The 16546-nt window shown below is 39.4% G+C and overlaps 1 protein-coding gene across 1 annotated transcript in view; it reads left to right on the forward strand.

Moving 5' to 3' along the window:
• GALNT9 (polypeptide N-acetylgalactosaminyltransferase 9) overlaps positions 1–3519 on the forward strand; it is a 153018-nt gene extending 149499 nt beyond the window's left edge. Inside the window, exons 10-11 of the mRNA XM_086474153.1 lie at positions 2489–2656; positions 3373–3519. Coding sequence (XP_086330279.1) covers positions 2489–2656; positions 3373–3519 — 315 coding nt within the window. The remainder of the gene's footprint in view (positions 1–2488; positions 2657–3372) is intronic.
• The last annotated feature ends 13027 nt before the right edge of the window (positions 3520–16546 follow it).

Raw genomic sequence — 16546 nt, forward strand, 5'->3', positions numbered from 1 at the left:
GAAGTTAGTCTGAGTTGGCAGTCCATTCATATTTAGAATCACTTTGCTTGCTTGAGCGTCTTTGACATACGGTCCCCCATAGCCTTACAGTGAAAGGTTAAAAAAAAAAAAATTGTCTCGATTTAGTGTGTATAGACATTGCCTCGACAATGACATTGTTCATCCCAAGGAACATCCTCATGTGGTTATCCCTCTGCTTTCTCTGATGGAGGCTCCATTCTAACTCTGTACTTCACATGGTTGCTCTGAACAGAAGTGGCAGGTGGGAAAATGAACACATATTCTGTCAAAGGGCATCTGGTCTGGGAGTGAGCAGACTATGCTCTTTTTACCACCAGCAAGATAGGTTTATTCACAGCATGACTCTTCTGAGGTTAATAAGGATGGCTGTAGAAAGCTAGACTCTAATTTGAGGGTTTTTTGATTGACTCTTGATGATATCTCATGCACTGGTCAGTAGCATCCAATAAATGGCAGGGACTTCTGACCTTCCTTCCCTTTCTTGTTAAGTAATTTCAGCCGTATAACAGCAATAAGACCAGATAGGCAGTGAATTTCCTGGGTGATAATTGCATTTCTTCAGTGGCTCAGATCTTCACCCTGCAGCATCCAGCCTCGCAGCATACAAGCCACGTAGCTAACTCCATTTTGCAGTCTTTTGGCACCCGAGTGCTGCACTTGACTACTTCTAGGGTAAGAAGAGCACAATATTATGCTGGTGTAATGACTCTGGATTTAAACAGAGAAGTGAGAAGTAGATATGTCTGATTTGATGTATTGGCCTGCTGCCAAATTGATATCGTGAATTTTCACTTTAATGTGCTTTGAAATCTCCCTCAATAGGCTTTCCTTCAACTATCTAGAAAGTAGCAGTAATTAAAGGGATTACTTATTAATTTTTGCAACTTGTTAATGAGGACTCCATCGCTATCATAATTATCTCAGTCCAAGGTGATAGTGAGCTGACAGAGCACCTTTTCCCTCTAAATGAGCATCCTAAAACCACCCTCAAGGCTTTGAGGCTTTATTAGAATACAGATTGAAACAAACTGTAGTAGGAAAAAATCAGATCTGGAAAAGGCAGAATAAAGGGTTTGACATCAACCTTGCTTCACCAAGATTGTGTTCTTCAGGCCTGCTGTCATCCAGCAGTTCTATAGTGGCTTCTTGAGTTGCAAGAAACTTCTTAAGGTCCTAGTGTGTTTCTAGGAAAAGCTTTTGGGTTTTGGTGGGGGGGTTTTGTCCAGTGCCTCTGAGATACGGGTTTATGTCTGCTGCCTGCTCTCCCAGGAGTCTGCGTGCTCCGTGCTGGCGGTGTCCCTTCCCACGCACGCTGCGCAGGAGGTTGTGCCATCCCAGACAGCTTGCAGTGCTTGGAGAAGGAGCAGTGTCACCTTCCCCTCTTACCCAAAACGTAGCAGTGTGAGGAGACAAACGGGCAGCCACGCTCTGCTTACAGAAAAAGGCTGCTGTGAACAGACCAAAACAGTTCCCTTCCATCACAAACCTGTATTGTGACAATTAGTCCTGGTTGACAACAGCCATCTACAGATATTCTCTATGTCCTTAAATATTTTCCCTTGGTCCAATGTTAATGTGATAAAATATGTTCTGGTATGCTGAGATTACAAAAGACCAATTTTTTTACCTCACTTTCTACATAGGGATTATTTTTTCTTGAGGGTCATTTTACTGTGAATGACTTGAGGCAAGTGAAATCATTATTTAAAATAGAAGAAAAGTTAAAAAAAATTACACTCCTGTAAAAATTAACATAAATGGTTGTGCCTGCTTAAGTTTTTTTAATTAAAAAAACAACCAAAATAATAAATGGCCTCACCTGAAACCTCTCATTACAGACAGTAGCATTTACCACATCACTAAATCGCAGAATAGTTAAGCCTCACACAAAACCGAAATACCAGAGTATGATTTTTTTATTATGTAATCCTAAAGCATATGTTAGCAAATTTGTGGTTATTTCTCTCACGACTTTTTTTTTTCCCCCTCATATTTTTGGATACTGGTTGCACGGTTCGATTTTTTCAGTTACATTTGTTTACAAAAACTAATTAGACTTGTTGCTATCAATAGTCTCTAACAGAACTCTTAAGAACAAACTGCATGGCAAATTGAAACGGTGTCCTTGTTAAATCAACTCCTGCTGAGTGGGTATGATTTACATACTGATTCCTTCACTTCCTTGATTGCCTTTTTGCAGTGAAATAGTGGGTGGGGAACAGTGGGGTCAGAGGTGTGAAAGAAGGGAATATCGTGTCCTCCAAGAGACCCTGTGTTGGTAAAACAAGTTTCTCAAACTTTGCCCTTGAGCAGTGTGTGCCAGGCCAGGAAGGTCCCCATATGCAGCAGGACAATGGGCTCCTCACCAGCACTTGGGGTGAGGGAAGGCAGCTGCAGGGTGGCTTTGTGTCCCATCACTGAAGTCTCTGGGGCTGCAGTTGAAGACTTCCCTTTCCTTTCTTCACAGCTCGTCCGCTACAGCTCGGAAGGTGTCCTGCAGCTGGGGCCGCTGGGCTCCACAGCCTTTCTGCCTGACTCCAAATGCCTTGTTGACGACGGGAAGGGCAGGACACCAACTCTGAAGAAGTGTGAAGATGTCCTGAGACCAGCACAGAGGTTCTGGGATTTCACACAGGTATGGAAGAGCTCAGGGAGCCTCACAGAGATAAATTGGAGAGGAATGCTGCTCTAGAAGATATGTAATGAAAAACAAGGGTGTCTTTAGAGGGCTATTCTAGGAATTCCCCCTTATGCCTTCTAGAAATAGTCAGCTATGTTTTCCACAGGTCACGTGCTATCCAGGAATTTTCTTATATTATTACTAGGAATTTTGGGGTACACTTTATAGGAATTTTTAGTTATCCTTTCTTGGAATATTCTCAGTTTCTGTAGTGATTGTCAAGAATGTACTTGTTGTATGGGGGGTTTTTTTGGTTTTTTTTTTGTCTAGGAATTTTTGGGTTTAGAATTTTTCTAGGATTTTTCTAGCATCATTCTAGAAATTTTTAGATCTAGAGCTTTCAAATAATTTTTAGGAGTTTTGAAGTTATTCTTACAGTTTCTAGTATCTCCTATATCTTGGGTTCTGTAGGGATTCTCTAGTGCTCTTTCTAGTGATTTCTGGGAAATTTTCTAGCAATTCCTAAATCTAGAATTATCAAGGAAATGCTTTGGCACTTTGTGTGGATTATCTGGTTTCTTCTAGAAATTTCTAGCAATTTCTAAGGACTTAGATCACTTTCCAGGCATTTTATAGTGCCTTCTAGGGATTTACAGGTCTAGCACTATTTTTCTTCTAGTCTTTTCACCTTTTCTATTCCTTCTCCTAATTTTTCTTTTCTTTTTTCTTAGAATGGCCCAATCATCAGCAGAGACACTGGCCGTTGTCTAGAAGTGGAAATGTCAAAAGATGCAAATTTTGGGCTCAGATTAGTCGTACAGAGGTGCTCGGGGCAAAAATGGATGATTAGAAACTGGATAAAACATGGCCGGCATTGACTGCTGGGGCTGAGAAGCTGCCCCTCCTGCTCAGTGTGCCATATCTTGCAAGGCATTTGTCTTAAAGCAAATTAGTTTGAACAGGACTTGACTCTCAAGAGTCCTCCATAGTTGGGCATTCAAAGGAAAAAAGAAGAAAAAAGAAAAGCAGACGCATACATGCCCCGTTTGACTCCCTTGCTCTGACAGATGACCTGGGAAGCTTAACAATGGTTTTCTGTGGATTTGGAATTCTTGTGAAGATCAGAACACAACAGAAAAGTGGGTTCCTTAAGCTCTCCTAGAGGAATGTGTAGACGGATGTTTCTATGATGAGTTCAAAGGAGAGATCCCAACACTGCCTCATAAAGAGGGTTCTCTGATGGGTAGCTTTTTAGCTTTAAGTTATTGACTGGTGCACAACTTCTATGGTGAATAATCATGTGCCTTTTTTATTGTACTTCGTATAAAAGGGGACTGGAAAAATCCTACCTTTTCAGCATGTCTGGTTCATTGTACTAAACAAGATGATCTGTAAATAACACTGGAAATATAATATATGATAAATTTCAAGGTTGATTGTTTAGGAGTCTCTATTTCTAGAAAGAGACTGTTCCGCAAATGTTTACAGGTGGTTCTCAACCTTCAAGCTGCTAAAAAGCAGCATTTTAGGGACCTCTTCTAGTTAGACACAGGTAAATGTTGAATAGGTAAAATAGCCACATGCTCCATTATATTGCCACGTTTTACATTTCTTGGCTGTAAAGGCATCACAATATAGCACTTGCGTATTTAACTCTTTTGAGGCAGTAATGTCCTAGTAGATGGATGAATTTCTAGAGGCCCCAGTTGGTCCACAAGCCCTGAGTATGTACATGCAAGGTTCCCATCCTGCAGCGCTGTGCATGCAGGTGCACTGTTATGTTGTTCCAGAAACTGCCTGGCATCTGGATAGTCACTACTTCTGAAAATAAGTTGACTGACTTAGGCGCCATCTGTGGAATTCAACAACTTGAATCTTCCATTTTGTTCCCCATCCTGTGAAAATGTCAAATGTGAGCAAATACGCTTTGTAAGCACTGTCTAGACAAATTTCCTCAACAAACCAATATTTTCAGTATTTGAAAAACAAAAAAACCCCTAGTGATAAGAGGGCAAATTAGAGCAAGAACTAGGCAACATATATTAATACTGTTACTCTGAAATATAAACATTTTACTGACCATTGACCCATTGACAGCATCTTTGTGAACCTGAATTTAATAATGTACCCAGTGGCTCATGCAGCATATGTGCACAGGTAGCCAGAGCAATGACAAGGCCTTATCCAAAAGGCTGTCAAAGCTGATGACCACTGTCAAAGTCAGCAGCCTTTGGATGTGGGTCCATGGCAGACAGCTTTTCGTTGCAGAAGATTCAGTCACACTGAAGGAGAGACAGAGACAGTACCTGTTAACGTCACTGTTTAGTATTTTCTAGTAATTTAAAAAAAAAATAGTTTTGTTTAACTGAGCCAGGACAATAGGTAATTGTAGACATTGCGGTACCATGAATCTTGGTGATCCATTTCTTGAAGAGCTTTTGCCATTCCTATTTCAAGGCATGCTGAACAAAATAGAATGGAAACAAAGTTAGCCTTTCAAGGGCATGATATGTAATAAAATATTTACTTTTAACATGCAAAATCCATCAGTTCTTGTCAACTCTTCATTGGTAACTGGAGAGCATATCACTATATTTTGCCCCAATTTTATTTTTTAAACAGAGTGTGCAAGATGTAACACAAAGCAAAGTCTTCTGGAATTTATTTGTGGCTATTTGCTGATCTTCATTTATGTCACGTGTTTTGGTTATGCATGAATATATACAGAAAAATAATTCTGGGTGAGATTCTAGATATAAAAATGCTTAAAATTCTGTGTTTATGGTTAGTTGAACACGACCTCTTGAACAGTCTAGTAAGACCAGCAGGGAGGTGGTATCTTTAATAAATTGAGCAATACAGTAAAAAATCGTGGACGAGCTCAGTATTCAAGCCTTCTTGCAGGTCTTAAACAGGTAGGAAGCTTCAGGCTAAATATAGCTTGAGAACAGTTGCCCTGCCTTCAACCTCATTGTGCTAACCTGTTAGATGATTTAAAAGGATCATTACTATCTGTGGAACAGGTGTTGAACACTTTGTACAGGAGTTCTGTTTGTAAGTGACTTTTCGTCTTCTGTCCAGATACAATTTTTCCCTTTTAAATTGTATGAAAGCTGTGTTCTTCTTTTGTTTATTCTGATGGAGTTTTACTCCTTGAAATATTTGGCTAAGGGAGGCAAGAAGGGAAAGACTGGTTTACCAAGTGAGATTTTGGGGAGTAATGTTGCAGGTCATTCACACCATTTGTAATCTTTCCAATGAGTAAGTACTAACTATTTTGTGTGAAGATGGCTGGAAGTTGAAAGTAATTATATATCAGTGTGACTACTACATGTCTAACTGTTAGAGTATAAAGTTACTGTATTGAACAAAAGCAAATATGCCATGTGCTTTCCCCCCCCCCCCCCCCCCCATTTATTTTCCTTGACTTGAATTGCCAGTCTGCACTTGATCTTTGGTTAGCAATGGGGCAGCAAGCCTTTCAAATACTGGATAAGTACAAAAGGAAGGCTGAATATTTGGAGGAAAACCAGATTTTAAATTTACTATCCTAAAAGGAGTGTTGCATTTGCGGTTTAGGAGCTTTGAGGCTGAGAAGACCAGATAGATCTGCATTTACTGGCAAAGATTTCAAGCAAGCATGACAAGCCTTCACTAGGACACCACTATAATGAATGTGAATTGGTTGTCTCAGAATTTTGCTACCGCACGTTTTCAGTGCCCGGTGCAAAGCGTTTGAATACGGCCATGCCGGGTAATAGAAAGCAGTCAGTCCCGGCAAGCTTTGAGGGCAGAGGCCACAGGCCACAAAGGGCTTGCAAGAACCAGACTTGCAGTGTAAGAAGGAAAGCAGATTTTTGTGATAGATAAATGGCTCTGAGATTTATAGAATAATATTAAAGAATTCCAATAATTCTTATAGGTGGAGTTGGTATTTTCTGTGATTGTCGTTTTTTTAAGATTTACTGAAACAATTTCATATATTTGAAAAACACATCTGTTGGATAATTTTCACTTTAGTCTTTATCTGTATGAACCACTGCTCTGGCTGTGGTATTAACATTGACTCTGCATGTGAGAGGGTCTTAAATATTCTCTCATAAAAGGAGTAATAATTTAAAAAGCCTTGAGTATTATCTGTTTTAACCAAAGTCTATGGGTCTTTTGTCAGTATTTCACCTCTTAGTATAATCCGAAGTCCTGCTTAATGTTGTTTCAAATTTTTAGTCTTGTTTCCCACAGCACAGCAGTTAGATATTATTAGAAGTATTTAGTATAGTGTAATTTGCCTTGTAGAGAAAATTCAGATCAAAATCTTCAATTGTTATTTTGTTTGATTTAGGATGTTATGGAGTTAAATACTGGTTCCTAGGACAGAGGAATAGAAGGTGAGAAAGAAAATAAAGTCTAGTACACTGCTGTCGAAGGCAAACCAGTAAAAAAAATACTTTTGTAAGTATGTCAAGATCCCTAAAAATTAGTTGGAGTCCTGTTGCAAAAAAAGCCCTTTCTTCTTTGAAAGCTGTAAACTATATTCCAAGCTGAATTTATTCTTGGCTTGATTAAAGACATTGTTCCCTCAGCCAAAATTGTACTCTAGCTTTATTAGCTCACTAGTTCCTGAGTTTCCAACCCCCGGTGGAAAGCAACTGAGAGAAAGAAGAGCTACAAAAGGTGTTGTGAAGGACCCAACAGATTCCTCCACAATTACATAAAGATCTATATTGTGCTCATCCATGAGGCACAAGAACTCATCAGGACTGTTCCACATCCAAAAAGCTAAACTCCAATTCCATAGAAGTGATCTAAGACAGAAATATGGAAACAGCCAACAGGTCTTCATACAGATTCTGAAAGTGTTGAACTATCTGTCTCATTTTAATGAGTAATTTGGGGCTTGGTGTGTCTGAAGATCAGGTCTTCACAGTCCTTTGTTTATGTTCCTTTTCATCAGCCTGCTCGTTTTTAAAAAACAGTGGTCTAGTAGATGAAAACCTCACTTGCCCTGTGACAGGGGGTGTAATCTATCTGACACAGGACAGCTGCAGTTTTAAGCACTTAAGCCAGAGCTAATAAGATTTAATGAAATAGCACCAGTCCTAAATTGTTCTTTAGATCAATTACACAGCATGTAATTCCTTCAGTATCCAGTATTCATTTGAAATGGTTCATTAACAGCCATACTAAAGCACATTATGGCCTGTTGTGGGACTGAATGAGTTGGGTTGTAAGAAAAACTTTAATAGAAGTTGGAGTTCAGAGGGAGTTTGGAATATTATTATTCAGTTAGGACACAAATACCTTGGTGGTTTTTTTTTTAATGAAAGGCTTTGGGAGGAAGAACAACTATCAGAATTTGCTTAATTGAAAATGTTCCTAGCAATGATGTTCCATTTTTGACTGCCTGCTGCTTACTGCTAATCAAAGTCAATCTTGAGGTCATGCTGCAGATAAAAGATGGTATTGCAAATTAGAACTAACTAACAAGATGGATAGAAACCAAGAAATGATCAGGTCTTCACACGTTTCTAGACCTGGATGCCAGCAAAGTAAACAATATTGTGTTCTCTCTGGAAAGAATCCCAAACTTCACACATTTTTGTATTGTTTCATCAGGAACAGCTATTCAAGAAGCCACTGTAGTGTGTACCTCTAAATCTTATTTTGCAGGTACAAGTTGATTTGTGTGTGTGTGTATAACATTAGTGGACTTAAGGTGAGAGCTGTAATTATTGAATGCATGGAGAATACATTAACTGGCACCATGGTCTACCGAAGTATGTGCATCGTGCATTTATAGCTTCCTGTGTGGCAAGAAGGATATTCTTGAAATAATGATGCACTGAGTGCATTCTGCTAGAGATGGAGTCTGCTTACCAAGTGAACTGAGGGAACTCGAGGAGTAGATACTGAAATTATGTAGTTAATAATTCTCAGTGAATTTGGCACAAAGTGCATCCATATTTACATCTTCTAAAAAAAAAAAAAAAAAAAAGTAATAAATTAGCTTCAGGCTCTCTCTTAAGAATCTCCCTATTCCAGCTGGTAGCTGTTGAAAATGCCTTGTCCCTATAAAGATCTGGGATGCTTATGCCAGAAGACTGTAGCTGTGTCTTTACAATGCCCCAGCCATCAAGGGCATTAGAAAAAGAGGTATACAGTGACCTCTTTACTACATTGTAATGGATTTTAGAATGGGTTCACAAAATACATTGACTAATATTACAAAAGCGTTAACAATATGTAACTAAAGATATTGAGTTCATGGGTTGCCCTAAGTAATCACAATGTTTTCTTCGGCCAAGCAATACATGGCAACCTGATTTTGAGGAACTGGATTTCTGAAGCAAGAGCATTCTTCAAAGATGTATAGAAGCACTTATTTTCATAGGGTTACAGTTTTCTATTGGCCATCAACAAGTATTACGCAGTTTTCAAACTCTTTGTAATAAGTGTAATTTAAAAAAATAATGCAGCAACTAGAATGCAAGTTGTGACTGCAAATAATTTTCATTATGTGGCACATCATCAAACCAATTTGTATTTACACTTGAGAAGTTAATAAATTACTATGCATTTTACTGCTGACATGAGCTGCATTTTTTTTATCATTGTACATTTGGACACCTTGTAGTAAAATTCAAAGTTGTCACACAAAGGAAAACTAGAAAAGCAAAGTATACATGCATTTTAAAATTTAAATTGCACATAATCTGTTCTGAAAGGTAGTCAGCCCATTTTTGAGATGAGCACAGCACACTTTGCAGCAGATTAAAGCGGACAAGCTCTTTGCATGTCACAAGGAGATGTGTCACCGGAGACTTGGGACCTGCGCGTGCACTTCCAAAACTAGACTGATAAGAGTATAGAGTACGATTGCATTGTGGCTGTCAGACCTGAGGGGAGGCTTGGCTTGCCATCCCAGTACAAAGACATCCTTGTGTGATGATGACAGGTACCAATCCACACAGCAACACAAATTCTGTTCTTGTATGGTCCTGTGGGACTAGTAAACACTCCACAAGAAGCATTCAAACATAGATTAAAAAAATCCCCGTAAAAAAATTCTGACCTTGCAGTCACCATTCCTGGAATCATTGAACCACAGGGAAAAACATGCTATTGAACTGCAGCCAGGAAGCTGATGATGAAAGTGTTCTCTTTCTAGGAGTTTTGCATTGGAGCTATGTTTTAGCAATTCAAATGTGTAAGAGCACAACTGGTCTGTCATTGACGTGTTACTGTTCTAAACACAACCAGAGAAACAGAACAACTTCTACTTTCCAAATTGCCTAGTTAATACAAATGACTGAAGGATATCCCACACCCTGTGACCTGACCTATATCGACAGAGAGGCCAGATTTGCAGATGATGTGAAATGCTATTGCTCTGCTGCAGCCATGGAAGTTGTGGGAACTACAGTAATTTATACCATCTGTAGACCTGGTCAGTTGCAACTGATGATACTGCTGTTGGCTTGATTTTTTTTTTCTGCTTCCAAAGTCACTTTTATCTGTCCAAAGGCAATAGAAAACGGATATGAAGTGCTTATGAGCTCACTTCTATACTGTCATACTTCTACCAGGAGTCTACACAGCCCAGCACCTCATCATTGAAAATGGTCAATTATTGATGTTCAGAAGAATGAAATAGGAGACAGGGAAATCACAGAATGATCCTTTCATCATATATCTTCCCCTAATTTCAAAAGGCAAGGACTTCCCAAGCAAGAGGCTATACACACCAACCCAACCATCAGATTTAGTAAGTACTGTAGGCCTGTATGTATCTAATCCACTTGTACGTCTGGCTGTCACAACAACCTATCATAATAAATAGCACAGTTGCTGCGAGTTCATATCTCTGCTTTCCATTCCATAGCATCCCATGGAAGCCCTGTAGCTCTCTTATGGTGAAAAACTGCCAACTCTTTTTTAACGCTCTTCTTAGTTTGACCTCTGTCATCCTCCTTTAAAATATAATTCAGAACTGAGTGTCATGCTTTTTTGTATTGCTAGCAAACAACTTTGTAAAAGCGCAAGCAGATGCTCTGTGTCGTACATTGGATTGGGTGATAGCATGCTGAGAACTGATTGGGTTCTTGAACTCCTCGGCAGTGTAAAATATACATTACTGACTTTAACATTGATTTTGTGTCTCAGCCAGACTGTTTCTCCTCTGTTAGTGTGTATGCACAAACTTTGCAATTTGTGATCAACAAGTGCAGGGCATGTGGGAAAGGATCTGACACCTTTCCTTCTGCTAGAAGGAACTCCCTTTCCTGATCCTCCTGCTAGGAGGAGGCCATAGGGCCACCCAGGGGATACAGCTGTGTGACTGGACTGGGACATGCTTCCTTGTTCCCAACTCTCTTGCTCATCTCTGATCCGGTTGAACTGGGCGAGACCTGAGTGCACAAGCTTTCTCCTTCCTGATCTCTACAAGGACAGTGACTGTGTAAGTTGAAGAGCGGCTGTTAAGTGATTCCCTGATTTACCCCGAGGCAGTAAGGTTGGCTGTAGACTTCAGATGGGCAACAATACAACCAGCCTCAGAAGGAATAGCCTGACACAGCCTCCACAAATTTAGCTGCATCTCCGGGATCAGTCTTTTTCAGGGTGAGGCATTTATTTGTAAATCCACACTGAGAACTCTGTGTAGAAACAGTGCTCTGTTGCTAGCCAAGGTATTCTGTGGACTTAATTGGCTATTATACTCAAGCCAGAATTTCTTGGAAGGAGAAATGTCACCTTTAAAGGTACTATATGCTTGCTAGAGTGAATGTTCTGTGAATAATATCCAGCAAAATTAGGTTCATATAAATATTTTGTCAGCAGTCCTGCATCTGTCAGCACTTGTATTGCAGAAGTCACCCTAAGTCTCATATTTTTCACTGTGAAGAATGTATATCATGAATGTAGCCCCCTCTTCTTTTTCTGATCAATAAATCTTCATGAATCAACTGTGAATCATGAGTATGTGCCTGTAACTGAGCACTAAGTAGCAGCGATAATGATATTTCAGCCAATATATTGCTTGGTTGCTTTTTTGTTTTGTTTTGGCTATCTGTTGTTACTGTAATGTAGTTGAGTATTAGTTAGACTTGCCTTTGCATCCTGACTGGTTATCTGGAATTTTAAACAAGAAAAGAAGGACTGGGATATTTTCCTGTATGTAATGTTGAGGTAAAAGCAAACAAACCAACACATAAAACCTCTTTACACTAGAATTTTTGAAACATTCCTGGCCTATGAACAAATCCAAGAACATCTATTAGTGCCTAAACCTGACTATAATCCTAAGCACCAGCAAACAAAACTCAGCTGTTTTCATGCAAATGTAGTGCAACATTTTTCTGGACTGTGTTCTTCTTATCATAAGCTCACCTTTACTGCTTAACCATATTCTCTGACTTTTCTCTTAGGCTGTTCTCACCTTCTTCTATCATCTTATGTCCCTATTGTAATTGTAAACTTATTTTTAGGTGTGTTACTTAAGTAGATAACCCATATTGGAAAGAGGAGCCTTCTAACTAACAAAGATAATTCTGTCATTTACAGAACTTAGGGGTAAAGGTACAATCAGCAAAGCGCTGTGACATTCATTAGACCACGTGTAAAATTTTTAAGAGTCTATTTTTTGTTTCAGAATAGCCAAGCAGAACGTCTTAATGGCCTTTACCTTGCTGACAATGGAGACCATAACATGACTTACTGTGCAGGCCCAGCTGACAGAAAAAGTTCCGAAGGAAAAGATTGTGTTCTAGTGTCCTAACTTGGAGTGACGGAAATAGCATGATAAGGGAAGAGGAAGGCATATCAGGATTTCCTTGAACTAGAAAAGTGGGAGTTAAACATGAGAGACTGAGCTGCACTGTCCAATCTGGAAAGCATGAACCAATATACAGCAATTCACCGAATGATAAGGCCCTGGGTTCTTTGCATGAAGAACGGAGCTTTCATAAAGAGCTTATAATCAGGATTCAGGAAAGATTTTTCTGCTTTTGCAGTTTATTACAGTGAAATCTGTCTAATATGTTGACAGAGTTCCAAAACACACACATTTTGGTGCCATGGTGTGTTAGCAGCGAAGCATTTGCCAAAATTCTCAATGTACTTCAAGTGTTGGTGCTCTGTGCAGAAAATGGTGCCACCTATCAGCAAGAAAGAGGAAATTAAATAGGAAAATGATTTGTTTAAACTGAAGAAACTGCTATTTTTATTGCAAGGCTGGTGGGTTTGTATTAAAAAGCAATTAGTAAGATGTTTGGCCTGTTTGGTAAATGAGGGGCTGACCTGGCTAGTGACTCTCACACTGCAAGAGGAGGTCTAGGCTAGACAAACACCAGATACTCTCATCTTGCTGACCAAAGGGCAGAGAGTTAGGAGAAGAGACTCTGCATCAAGGGCGCAAAATGCAAGTTAAGCAGATCAGCTGAGGTCCAACTCACTAAAGGTAAATAGTTAAATATTTTTATGAATCTGAATCTAAATAACTTTGGAACCAGTTTTTCTCTTTTCACATGGAATAGGTCATTTTGCGTCACTTTTGAGAGTAGAGTGGAGGCTCATTAAAGTGACAAGATATTTTAAAACTGGTTTTCCTTGCTCTTCGGACAGGTACATTTTGAATTATTTTGTTGGAGTTTTTGTTTAAAATACTCGGAATACATCCTAGCATGTCCAAGCCATGTGTTTCCCTCACAGTCTCAAGCTATCATAATACTGAGGCCCAGGATACTGCATTGTGCCGCCTTCTTTTTCTGAACAGAAACGAAGTTCAAAGCTTCAGTGGGCTCCTGAGGGGCAGTGCGGGATTTGTGTTGTGTTCAGCCTTATCAGAAAAAGTCAGGACACCTTTCATCTCATAGGAGCCTGCTTTATGTTTTATCCTGGAGCCAAAGCTCCTTTCTTAAGTCTGAAACAGTTAGAGAACCTTTTTGCTATCCATCAGGCCAGAGCGACATAAGGCTGTTCTTCTTTATACCAATGCTTCACTGGGTTTTAGTAGAAGGAGACTCTGTAACTATTAAACCTATTTAAAACATTACAATTTTAAAGTTTTTGAAGCATTTTCTCAACTTCTTTGCCTGAGCACAAGGCAAAACAATGGACTTTTAGTGGTTTTTTTCTTTCTTTCTTTTCCTTTTGAAATGCATTGATAAATGTGACCAAAAATGTAGTTTGAGGTAAATGTACACAGCTTTGTCATGTCTCACAGAATTGTTGTTTTGTACACCAGCAAAGGATTCATCCCAAACAAGTAGAAAATCCTCACTGCTTAGAAAAACAATCCTCCTAATTATTAATTTGTGCCTGGCCTGAGAACTTAATGAAAATTTAGGGGTCTAATGTGTTTATTGTGTTCACAGGGACCAGAAGGTATCAAGCAAACTTGGCAACTCACAGCACCAAAGAAAAAGATAAAATACAGGTTTTAGGATTTGTTTTAGTTTTGCAAGCATGAGAATCAAAGAACCATTGAAGTGGCAAGCATAGACTGGTGCTCATAATTTCTGTCTCGAAATGTACACTCAGCTTCCTTCAAATATTTCATAGTGACAACGAAAATCTAAAGAGAGAGGCATAAAAGTAAACTATCAGAAGCCTATCACAGTATCTGCAGAAATTTGTAAGTACCAAAGTGACTCTCATTGTTACATATCTGAATGTGTCTCCAACACTAATGAACCTGTTCCTACAATATCTTTGTATCTTCCACCTCACAGAGGAGGAATTGCAGTACAGGGAGGATAAAGACTGAACTTACTCTGAACGTTTTAAACACTAAACTGAGGTGAATGTCAGGCTCCTCATCAATGTTAGGCCCCAAGAACAAAGAGCTCTTCCCTTTTTCCTCTTTCCTTCTACCTCTCTCTCCAGATTTTGAGTTCAGGGTCTAAACCCACTAAGGCAAAAAGCTGTAACAGAACAGGGGGGTGAATATCATGTTTCTTGAATGAAGCAATGACAAGACATTCTTCCTCTTTTATTCATATTTGCAGGTAAAAGTGGCTTATGATATTTAGTGAAGTTGTCATATTTAATGCTGAGCAGATACAGTTAATCTCTGGGGAAATTAGGTGTAATTGAATGCAACATGGTGGGTGAGAATGTGTCCCTCAGACCCACAGTTAAGCATAATGGTAACTTGCTGGGCTCCAGAACAGCTAGTCCACATTGACATAGTATATTTATCTCAGGTCATTTCCTCTTCAGTGGTGTTCTCCTTCGAGCAGCATGTTATTCAAATTCTTCTCCAAAGAGAAGTGTCATCTAGCGAGAGTGGGTTTTTCAGGAGCAGCTTCAGTTTTATCTTGAGACAGAAGTCAGCAGATGTTTCTTTGGTTCTAAACCAGTTTTTATGATTCTATTTCTGGCAACATTATTCCAGATTTCCAGTCTTGCTTTTCACCATCCACAGAAGTTTCTCTGTTCTACAATAAATTCAAATCACACTCCTTATATCCAGACCTCCAATCTGAATTGCTCAAAATAAAAACTTCACAAAGAAAGCAGATTAGCATCGGAATTTAAACAAAGGAGAGAAAAAAAAATCCACCAAAAGAAGGGAGGTTTCCAGATCTATTTAATGATTTATTAGCATGTAAGAGCATGCAGATCTTACAGGTAAGAGCATCTATCCAAGGCAGTCCATGCTACTGAATGTGGAAAAACTTTGTCCTAAAGGAGGGCCCGTGTACTGAGATGTCTGTTTTACGGAAAGAGACGAGGAAGGAGCTGAACTGTAAACATATTTCTTATTTTACCACCTGGAGAAAGATACTCTTCCCACCTCAAATTCTCCTTCTGCTTTCTCTTCATGCTTTCCCTGTTTCTACTGCACACTGAGATTGGCTGAGCTGGTGTCCTGTTTATTTGTGGGTCTGGCTTTTAGGTTCTAATAAAAGGTATGGTGCCAGGCTCTTAACAAAGGCAACCCAGGCTGCATCACTGAGCTTTCCTGGAGAGGAAAGTGAGCTGGCAATCAGTGGGGAGTGCGATGCACACTGTATATTCCAAAGGGGAAAATGCTCGAGGGAATGCACGCATAGAGTGGGGCCCAAGGCACTGTAGTCAATTCATGGGCAAGAATACTGGGTATGAGCACACTGTAGAAGTAGAAGCATATAAGGGCTGAATTTCCCATGGGCTTTATGTTGTACTGTATGCATTAATAGGAGATATTCTGAAAAGTCCTCCTCCTCTTGTTAATGTGCTGAGGAAATCTGATTCAATCTAAGGTTCTGATTTACTCTGTGGGTATATATCAGCATGACACATAACACAGAGATCTCATGTCACAAATCACAGAGTTCTCATGTCACAAAAGTGTATAGGAGCCAAACAGTAGAAGAGCATCAGAACCATCATCATAGTGGAAAAGGAGAAGAGAGGTAAAGAATGAGTGGATTTAAACTATTTTAAATGTATTTTTACAGTCCACACCTCCGCCATCCCTCCCTCCCTCCCTTCCCCAAGGTGAGATTCTTGCTGCCAGAACTAAATTCTGTTCTAGTGATGTTCTGTTGTACCTTATCACATAAAACAAATGTTTTTCCAAAAGCTTTCTTACATGAAGGCAATGAAGCAACTCTAATCTCTAACGTGAGGTCCAGGCTTACAGAAGGGCAAAGAGGACTCACTTTGGCTTGCATGTCATTTATGGTCTGCAAGCAGCTCACAGATAGGAAAAGGCAGCATGCTGTTCTCTGCAGGGTGTACAATCTGAAACAATTTTATCAGAACTGCTAGATAGAAATCTTAATAAGCTGGAGTTAAACTATCGGGTGTTTTTACCTTGGAGGCAAAAAAATAAAAGAAATAGTACACTTAAAATTCACCATATGCACAGTAAGTTGCTGTTAGTAATTAAATTCTCACAACATCCTTTCACAGTGCCAG

This window comes from Leptosomus discolor, chromosome 16 (assembly GCF_034619465.1).
Source record: "Leptosomus discolor isolate bLepDis1 chromosome 16, bLepDis1.hap2, whole genome shotgun sequence".
NCBI classification, from domain to species: domain Eukaryota; kingdom Metazoa; phylum Chordata; class Aves; order Leptosomiformes; family Leptosomidae; genus Leptosomus; species Leptosomus discolor.